This window comes from Entelurus aequoreus, linkage group LG12 (genome assembly GCF_033978785.1).
Source record: "Entelurus aequoreus isolate RoL-2023_Sb linkage group LG12, RoL_Eaeq_v1.1, whole genome shotgun sequence".
Taxonomy (NCBI): Eukaryota; Metazoa; Chordata; class Actinopteri; order Syngnathiformes; family Syngnathidae; genus Entelurus; species Entelurus aequoreus.
In genome coordinates, this window is record NC_084742.1 from 6,096,945 (window position 1) to 6,106,891 (window position 9,947).

At 44.4% G+C, this 9,947-nt stretch overlaps 2 protein-coding genes across 2 annotated transcripts in view; both read left to right on the plus strand.

The window, feature by feature from the left end:
• The window catches only part of LOC133662652 (cornifelin homolog A-like), a 6,488-nt gene extending 6,406 nt beyond the window's left edge, over nucleotides 1–82 (plus strand). Inside the window, exon 3 of the mRNA XM_062066766.1 lies at nucleotides 1–82. This exon is cut by the window's left edge and continues 1,621 nt beyond it. The gene's annotated coding sequence lies outside the window, so the exon portion shown is untranslated.
• A 2,429-nt stretch (nucleotides 83–2,511) lies between these two features.
• On the plus strand, nucleotides 2,512–6,478 carry LOC133661385 (UDP-glucuronosyltransferase 2B31-like). The gene is made up of 2 exons (XM_062064550.1): nucleotides 2,512–2,617; nucleotides 4,114–6,478. The coding sequence occupies exon 2, from the start codon at nucleotides 4,117–4,119 to the stop codon at nucleotides 5,695–5,697; it is 1,581 nt and encodes a 526-aa protein (XP_061920534.1). The 5' UTR covers nucleotides 2,512–2,617; nucleotides 4,114–4,116; the 3' UTR covers nucleotides 5,698–6,478.
• The last annotated feature ends 3,469 nt before the right edge of the window (nucleotides 6,479–9,947 follow it).

Sequence of the window (9,947 nt, forward strand, 5' to 3'; positions counted from 1 at the left end):
CTTGATCTGCCAAGAAAAGTTCAAAACTGTACTGGGCTCATATATACCAAATAAACTAACCATTAAAACATTTGCACTTTTCTACTTGGGCTGGGACATAATATTGTATATCTTTATATGTCATGATTGCTATGTCTGGTTTATGTCACGACCTCAGGATGCAGGCGCATGAAAGAAGGCAATTTTATTCGTAAAAACGCAGGCAACACACAAAAAACAAGATGTGATGCTGGGAAAGGCACTAAGAGTAAAATGTGCGTGAAGAGCAAAGCAAACAAAGCAAAATAAAAAGAACAGGGCTGGCATAAGAAGCATCCTGATTGGCAACCTGGGACGAGTGTTTCCTGATTGCAAATCAGGGACAGGTGAGGGAGCCAGCGCTCAGACCAGAGGAGTGGTGGTAAAAGGAGGCAAACAGAAAGTAGAATAAAAAATAAGAGCGCTAGACAGGAAATAATACAAAATACGAGAAACTAATGATAGCGGTCATGACATGTCTATCCATCCATCCATCCATTTTCTACCGCTTGTCCCTTTTGGGGTCACGGGGGGTGCTGGAGCCTATCTCAGCTGCATTCGGGCGGAAGGCGGGGTACACCCTGGACATCATCACAGGGTCAACACAGATAGACAGACAACATTCACACTCACATTCACACACTAGGGCCAATTTAGTGTTGCCAATCAACCTATCCCCAGGTGCATGTCTTTGGAGGTGGGAGGAAGCCGCAGTACCCGGAGGGAACCCACGCAGTCACGGGGAGAACATGCAAACTCCACACAGAAAGATCCCGAGCCCGGGATTGAACTCAGGACTACTCAGGACCTTCGTATTGTGAGGCACATGCACTAACCCATGTTCCACCGTGCTGCCCCATGACATGTTTATATTATTTATATTATTTTTTTTAAAATGGGACACCTTTAACACAGAGCTGAGATCAAGACTGTTTTATATTGGACAACATATTTGCATGCATGTCTACATTGGATCAGTTTTAACCTTTTTTCTACAATTATAAATCCCAAGTAAATATCAACATGATGAATGTATTCAGCCTTCAGTTGGTAGAGTACACATACACTACCGTTCAAAAGTTTGGGGTCACCCAAACAATTTTGTGGAATAGCCTTTATTTCTAAGAACAAGAATAGACTGTCGAGTTTCAGATGAAAGTTCTCTTTTTCTGGCCATTTTGAGCGTTTAATTGACCCCACAAATGTGATGCTCCAGAAACTCAATCTGCTCAAAGGAAGGTCAGTTTTGTAGCTTCTGTAACAAGCTAAACTGTTTTCAGATGTGTGAACATGATTGCACAAGGGTTTTCTAATCATCAATTAGCCTTCTGAGCCAATGAGCAAACACATTGTACCATTAGAACACTGGAGTGATAGTTGCTGGAAATGGGCCTCTATACACCTATGTAGATATTGCACCAAAAACCAGACATTTGCAGCTAGAATAGTCGTTTACCACATTAGCAATGTATAGAGTGTATTTCTTTAAAGTTAAGACTAGTTTAAAGTTATCTTCATTGAAAAGTACAGTGCTTTTCTTTCAAAAATAAGGACATTTCAATGTGACCCCAAACTTTTGAATGGTAGTGTATGTTTGTCCTACTTTGGCCAATCCCGTTCATTCACAAATATTCTCTCCTAAACTGCTCCTGCTATGGTGATAGAACCTAATTTGCGATGAAGATGTTGCATTGGATGTCATTAGAGTGGGCCTATGTGTCCATATTCGCCATGACTTAAAGTTCCACGGCATGGATGGAACTTTCCAGAGCTGTCTCTGGAGGGGAGTCGCCGGGGGGGATGCGTAAAAACAGCATCGTGTGAAATACCAGCAAAATCATTGTGTCATAAAAAGTGACTCATGCCTGGAAAACAATTGACCGTCGGCGGGTGTCGGAGGACTACGTGGGGATTGTAAATGAGCCACGATCATGAGGCCGGGGACAATTGCAGGAAGGAAGCGCCTGTGAAGCGGCGAGCGTCCCGGGAGCTTGTTGGCTTCCAGACCGACCTTGAAAAGGTGTAAGGAAATGTCATTATTATTATTATTATTGATATTGTTGTTTTCTGGGCAATTCTTTGACACGACATCCCACGTTTTGTCTGCTTCGTCGCTATAAATGGAATATATTTACGACTATTATCAGCTTTATGCAATGTATGTTTTCACAAACACTTTCATATGATGACACAACACAAGATCAAGAAAGACACCCTCAGACTTCATTTTCTCAAGGGCGCCACCTACAGCTTGCGCAATGCTAACAGAACAGACTAATGCACAAAAGTGTCTTTTCAGGTATGCAGGCAGGTTCATCTGAGGTCACCATGGCAACAAAAGAGACCCCAAGTCTGTTTTGAGGGAAGAATTTTAAGTGATTCCAGACGTGTTGCGTAACTTGAGTAAAAAGATGGTGCTAACACCTACTGCACCCACAACAGTTAAGGTTGCTAAACTGATAACCCGCCAATGTGGACTTTGACCCTGCAGATCAGGCGCTGTGTGACATTTATGCACCCGTTTGGTGTTACATAGAATACATCTTGCAGGACCTCAGGAGGCCAACTTGTGGATTTTGATACAACAAACCCAACTGAGGTGAGATTTGAACATATTGCACCATAAATGACTGTGTTGTTCCTTTTTATTGATTCATTCAATTGCGCATTATCTAATCTCGGAAGAATCCCTCAGGGCATGTCAAGAGCACAAAGTCAATACAAGAAAAAGGGAAACAATATGCAGACCAACAAACAGCATTCAAAAATTGACCTGATGTTGTGTAATGTTTGTCGTCAGGTGTTCAAAGTAATGCGAAAAATGAGTCATGTAAAATAAATATGCTGCAATAAACACATTTCAAGAAAGCAAAAAAGTCCCATGTTAAGCATCAGTTTGTTTCCTCAGGAGAAAAAATATCTTATTTTTTAAACAAAAAAAATTATCTTATGTTGGGAAAGTATATATCCAGATTTTTGGAAATAATTAGAAAACCTGATTTTGATCATTCTTCCACAATATATTAAGAATATTTGTCATTAATTAAGAATAAAACCGGTTCCCTAACTTTCTAAATTTAAGAACACATTCACACATAGAAAATATAAGTTAAAGTACCAATGATTGTCACACACACTCTAGGTGTGGTGAAATTACCCTCTGCATTTGACCCATCACCCTTGATCACCCCCTGGGAGGTGAGGGGAGCAGTGAGCACCAGTGTTGGCCGCGCCCGGGAATCATTTTTGGTGATTTAACCCCCAATTCCAACCCTTGATGCTGAGTGCCAAGCAGAGAGGTAATGGGTCCCATTTTTATAGTCTTTGGTATGACTCGGCCGGGGTTTGTACTCACGACCTACCGATCTCTACTGTATATCTATAACATTTATTTTAAGGAAAAATAAATAAATGAATAATGAGGACCACACTGTGACCGAGTGCAGGGCTGTCCAAAATATGGCCGTTTTCGGCCCACAGCTGGTTTTTCATTTGCCTCTCGGCGTATCATAAAAAAAAAAGAGAGAAAAGTGAATTAATTATAGATGAGGTGTCTGTTTTTTTAGAGTTGATCTCCTTTTTACATGGAATATGAATCATTATATTTCTGCTTAAAAGAAGGATAACATTGGAAAAACTTGCAGTGTTAAGAACACAGACCAATAGAGAAGAATAATCCTAAATCTAGAATATGTTATAAGATTTTGCTTAAATCTAGCCTCATAAAAGTATATTTTATCTCAATTTATGAATCTAATAGGAACATGTGACTTAATCTTACTTTGTATTAATGACATTTTACTTAAATCTTGCTATGTGATAAGAACAACTTGCTTAAACTTAGAGCTGATTTCTAGATTTCATATGTTCTTAAAATCACAAGAAAAATATTGTAGTTTTAGGAATTCCAGCTAAGCAAATTTTGCTTACTATGTTATTAACAACACGTTTTTGCTTGAAATAGGAAAAGTTGTCTCTTTTTAGGATAATTTGAGTTTGTTTGAAGTGTAACTGTTTTATTGTTCAAATGTGTATTTAATGACTCAGCGGTGTAAATGTCAACACGTTCAAGATGAGTCTTATGTTTGCTGCCAGGAAATGTCCAACATCTTTCCAGTGCTCCTTGCACTTCTCGGCTTCCTGTCCCCCGGGCCTGCTGGCTGCAGCAGGATCCTGGTGGTGCCGGTGGACGGGAGCCACTGGATCAACATGGAGGTGATCCTCAAGGAGCTGCACTCCCGAGGCCACCTCCTCACCGTGCTGCACTCCCCCCACAGCTGGTACATTCCCACCAACGCCTCCTTCTACACGTCCATCACCATGCCCATGTTGGAGGACAGCACCAAAAAGAACTATTACAATAGGATCCTTGTAGACGTTATCGAGTGCCGCAAGTCCACCGACTTCCTGAGGACGTTTTGCCAGCAGCGCATTATCACAAAAATGCTGTCAGTGGGCCACGGTCTTCTCGCCGCGGCCGTCGGCAAGATGTTGGATGATCTGGTTTTTGTAAGGAAGCTTCAGGATGCCAAGTTTGATCTCATGTTGACCGACCCAGGCCTGACAGTGGGGGTGCTCCTGGGGAATTACCTCAAATTGCCTATGGTCTTCAACGTACGCTGGATTAATAATGGAGAGAGCCACTTTGTTACGTCCCCTTCCCCACTCTCCTTTGTCCCTGTGTCCGGAAGTGAACTACATGACCAGATGGATTTTCAGGGAAGGCTGAAGAATATGCTGCATTACATTTATAGTGTTATTGAGTTGTACTTTTACATAAACCCAAAGTACTCGGATGTCTTCCAGAGGCACTTCCCACCTGGAACAGACTTGCTGCAATTAGAACGTGCGGCAGATATCTGGCTGGTGAGGTCCAATTTCGTCTTTGAATTTCCTCGCCCAACAATGCCTAACGTAGTCTACATCGGGGGGTTCCAGTGCAAAAAAGCCCGGTCCCTCCCTACCGATTTGGAGGCCTTCATGCAGAGCTCCGGGGAACACGGGGTGGTGGTCATGTCCTTGGGAACACTGGTCTCTGCTCTGCCTCGAGAGGTCACTGAAGCTATCGCGGCTGCGTTTGCTCAGCTGCCTCAAAAGGTGATCTGGAGGATCAAGGGAGAAAAGCCTTCATCCTTGGGGAACAACACTCTGTTGGTGGACTGGCTGCCTCAGAACGATCTTCTGGGGCACTCCAAAACACGGGCGTTTGTTGCCCACGGGGGCACCAATGGCATGTATGAGGCCATTTACCACGGGGTTCCGGTTGTAGGTCTGCCGCTGCTCTTTGACCAGTTTGATAACGTCCTCCGGCTGAAGGTACGCGGGGCTGCTCGGGTGCTGGAGGCTAAATCGCTCACCCAGGAAAGCTTCCTTGAGGCTCTTAAAGACATTTTGGAAACTCCGTCATACCGCGACAACATACGCCGACTCTCTCGTCTCCACCACGACAACCTCGTGTCTCCATTGGACGTGGCCATCTTTTGGATCGAGTACGTCCTCAGGCACCAAGGAGCACCCCATTTGCAGCCGGAATCATACAGCCTGGCCTGGTACTCCTACCTTTGCCTGGACGTGCTTCTTGTCTTGGCTGCTGTCATCATAGCCTTTGTATGGACCTCCGTCTTCATCTGTAAGACTTTCTGCTGCCGAAGGTTGAGGAGGAAGATTAAATCAGAATAATTAGTTATGTGTCTAGTAAACCTGAGCACCCGTTTTTGTTTATTGATGTCGTTGTCAGTAAGTGCAAATTGAGCATTTTGCTCAAAATCTACTGCACATTGGTACAGAAGACGGACAGGTCAAGGTCTTTGGTGTGTGTGGTGAGAGTGTTAGTGAGTCATCATGTTGGAGTTTGTCGATAACTCAGACTGGCTGCACTTTCAAGGGGGTGATTGGATATGAATGAATGACTGGACACAAACAAGCTCTCCCTTTTACACCACGTGGTAAAAAACACTTCCTTTTAGCCATTGTCTCCATGCAGTTATTCTTCCCATGAAACAATTTCAATTGTATGTTCCTTTCCTGAGGTCCCTAAGTAAAGTTCATAACAGTTACTAAGAGGTTATGTTCACAGTCAAAGTCAATTCGCATTTTTTTTAATCCGACCCAAACATCTTTCTTATGTGGATATAAATCCGGTATGTATCCGATGTGACTGCGGTCAGAAAAATCAGGTAGCGTTCATCCCGTGTGTCCGGTGGCAGAGAAGGGTCACAACAAATGCAAACATTACAGCCATATTTGCCAACCCTCCCGAATTTTCCGGGAGACTCCCGAATTTCAGTGCCTCTCCCAAAAATCTCCCGGGACAACCATTCTCCCGATTTTCTCCCGATTTCCAGCCGGACTTAAGGCATGCCCCCTCCAGGTCTGTGCGGACCTGAGTGAGGACAGCCTGTCGTCACGTCCGCTTGGCCAACCAAAAAGTAACCACAGAACACTATACCGTATAGTGTTCTGTGGTTACTTTTTGGTTGGCCAACAGTTTACGTTGTATTGCGCACCCTGACGGCAAGTGTGGGAGTCGGTTCTGAAGTATGAAATAAAGAGACGTAATTTCGTTACCTCGCTTGGTTATTGACTCCAACCCAGAATATTACACTGCCCATACCTACGCTCCTTCAATGGCTGTGCTACTGGCTGCAAAGCATTGCACTTTGAAATATAACAATGAGTAGAGAGGAGTGTTGTGTGTGTATATATGTAAATAAATGAACACTGAAATTCAAGTATTTATTTTATTTATATGAATATATATATAATAAAATACATATATATATATATATAGCTAGAATTCACTGAAAGGCAAGCATTTATTTTATTTATATATATATATATCAGTGGCGTGCCGTCACTAGAGGCAGGGGAGGCACGGCCTCACCTGCCATCATGGAAAGAAAAAAAAAAGTAAAAAGAAAAAAAAAATAATTAAATTGTTATATGTATCCAGTGATTATACTAAAGTTATTTTCCATTTAACTTCACCAGTTTTAGATTATTTGTATTTTTATTTTCACATTTGCCGTTCAAATACTGAGAAGAGACGGTGCGGTGATCAGCAGCCAGTTGAGGCACGTCACTGATTTGTGCCTCAACATGGATTGTGCGCAATGACTCGGCTAACTGCTGGCTTGCTGTGAAGTGAGAGCGTATTGCTATATGAATTATATTATACATTTCCATAGTTTAGTTAGCTGAGGTATATAATGTACAGTGTATTTTGTCAACAACTGTATGTGTGTAACGTATTTCTTGTGCTGAGCGATCATAAAACTCTGCTGCGAAGACACACTGTGTGAGGCTCGTCTCATAACCCCGCCTCCTGGTGCCAAGCTCCTCCGCCGCAGAATGCACCGCCCGACGGGAGCGCCGCGGCCACACCAACCAAAGCCCACACCCAAACCCTCCATGTGCAAGACTGAATCCACCCAAAAAAAGTCACTTAAAAAGAAGCCAAAAAGTGTAAAAACAACAATGCTCGCGCTGCAGGAGCCGCGAACGACCGCAGGGACACAACATTAGGTACACCTGCACTGCAGATTCATATGTTTGTAAATCTGACTGTGATGATGCAGTCGTGCCTCACCAGACATTAACCTCACCGCACGCCACTGATATATATATATATATATATAAGAAATACTTGAATTTCAGTGAATTCTAGCTATAAATATACACCTCCTCCATTAACCCCCCCTCCCCCCCGACCACGCCCACCCCAACCCCCCAAATCTCCCGAATTTGGAGGTCTGAAGGTTGGCAAGTATGGTTACAGCAAAACAACTTTAAGTCACAACACGATTGCAAAAATCTCAACAAATGCAAATGCCATAACGCAACACTGTAAAGCCACAACAAAACAACTTTCAGTTACAGTACAACAGAGGTGGGTAGAGTACCCAAAAATTGTACTCAAGTAAGAGTAATAAGTAAGAGTACAGTTAGTATACAATAATATGACTCAAGTAAAATTAAGTCATCAAAACAGTTACTTGAGTAAGAGTAAGTACTCTGTGAAAAAACTACTCAAATACTGAGTAACTTGTAACTTCTGATTTATTTAGTGGCTAATTTTTAATGGTTATTTGACTAGTGTGTGTGTGTGTGTGTGTGTGTGTGTGTGTGTGTGTGTGTGTGTGTGTGTGTGTGTGTGTGTGTGTGTGTGTGTGTGTGTGTGTGTGTGTGTGTGTGTGTGTGTGTGTGCGTGCGTGCGTGCGTGCGTGCGTGCGTGTGTGTGTGTGTGTGTGTGTGTATGCGTACAAAACAAAAATCTTATGCAATTTACTGCAGCATGTTTTTTCTCGTTGGAAGTGGAAACATTTCTACTGACACAATTGACAGCACATGATTCAAAAATGTTCTTTTTACTAGTTTGTGTCATGTCTGTGTTCATGTTTTTGTTTGGCCATGTGCTGTTTTGTTTTTTGGACACTTCCTTAGTTCCTGGTTTCACTTCCTGGTTTTGTTTGTCACCATAGCAACCATTAGTTTCACCTGTTCCACGTTTGGACTCACACACACCTGTCTCACGTTTTCACAGTTAGTCACGCACCTGTTTTCACTTATCATGTCACTATATAGGCTTTTCTGTTTCGGTTGTTCGTGCTGGCGACATCACACATTCATGCCATGTCCACAGTTCCTTGTCACGTTAGTTCTTGTTTCATCTCTTGTCACGTAAGTTTTTGTTTGTTTAATGTTCATAGTTCTCCGCCATTGTGCGCGCCCTTTGTTTTTCTAGTCAAGTTTTTTACCTCCGCTGTGAGCGCCTTTTGTTTGTACCTTTTGTTTGAGTTTATAGTAATAATTAAATATGTCTTTACCTGCACGCCACGTCCGTTCCATTTCTTTTGCACCACGGGAGAGCAAACCTCGTCAAAGACCAAGTCCTGACAGATGTCGCCAGCACGAGAGCTCTCCCGCAAAAAAATGGGACAATTTTGACGACGTAACGTGGGAGGTCCTGCGCGCCATGGAAGCCGAGACACTCCGCCATTCCCCCATGGAGCGCAGGGATCTCATGTGGGGTCCGACCGGCAAACTGGTGCCGATCAGCTCCCTTTGGTCCGAGGATGGCGCTGCGTCACCGCAGTCCCGGAAGCGCCGCTCCCAACGAAGGACGTCAGGGAGGGCTTCCACAAGCATTGGAAAGGACGCATCGTTCCCGCAAGCTCCTCCCCCTCCGGGCGGAAACGAGCTGCAGCCAGCCCGGCTTCCCCAGGACGACGTCACGCCGCTGCCAGTGGGTGACGTCATGGATTTTTTTCCCCTGAACTCTTTTTCTTGTCAGCCACATCCAACCAAAGACTCTAAATCCATGATTAAATATTACCAAGACATGTTTTTAGAAATCAGATCCTGTCAATCACAGTCACCCAATTTTCATGCCCCGCCCCCCAGGACTCATGCCACGCCCAAGTCAGAAATTTTTTTTTCACCCACAAAAGCCCAGGTGGGGGGGAACGAAAGACCTTTTGGACAATTTAGAGGGGAGGATTCTGCCCTCCTCCTGAACCCCCTCCGCCCACCCCAAAAGACGGTTCCAGACCGCGGGGAGCGCGTCTGGGATCCGCTCCTTGAGGGGGGGGCTAGGGCTGGGAATTGTTCAGGTGGGGTGGGTCAGCATCGTCACGCCAAGCCACAGCCTCCAGCACGACCACCACCACCTGTCTTTCGACCTGCCAAGCCACAGCCACCAGCACGACCCCCACCACCAGTCTTTCGTCACGCCAAGCCACAGCCTCCAGCACGACCACAACCACCTGTCTTTCGACCTGCCAAGCCACAGCCACCAGCACGACCCCCACCACCAGTCTTTCGTCACGCCAAGCCACAGCCTCCAGCACGACCCCCACCACCTGTTTTTCGACCATGCCAAGATCCACCTGCTCCACGCCCAGCTCCACGCCAAGCGCCACCAGTACCTG

Coding starts and splice junctions, on each gene's coding strand:
- LOC133661385 (XM_062064550.1), top strand. CDS start 4,117: ATGTCCAACATCTTTCCAGTGCTCCTTGCACTTCTCGGCTTCCTGTCC.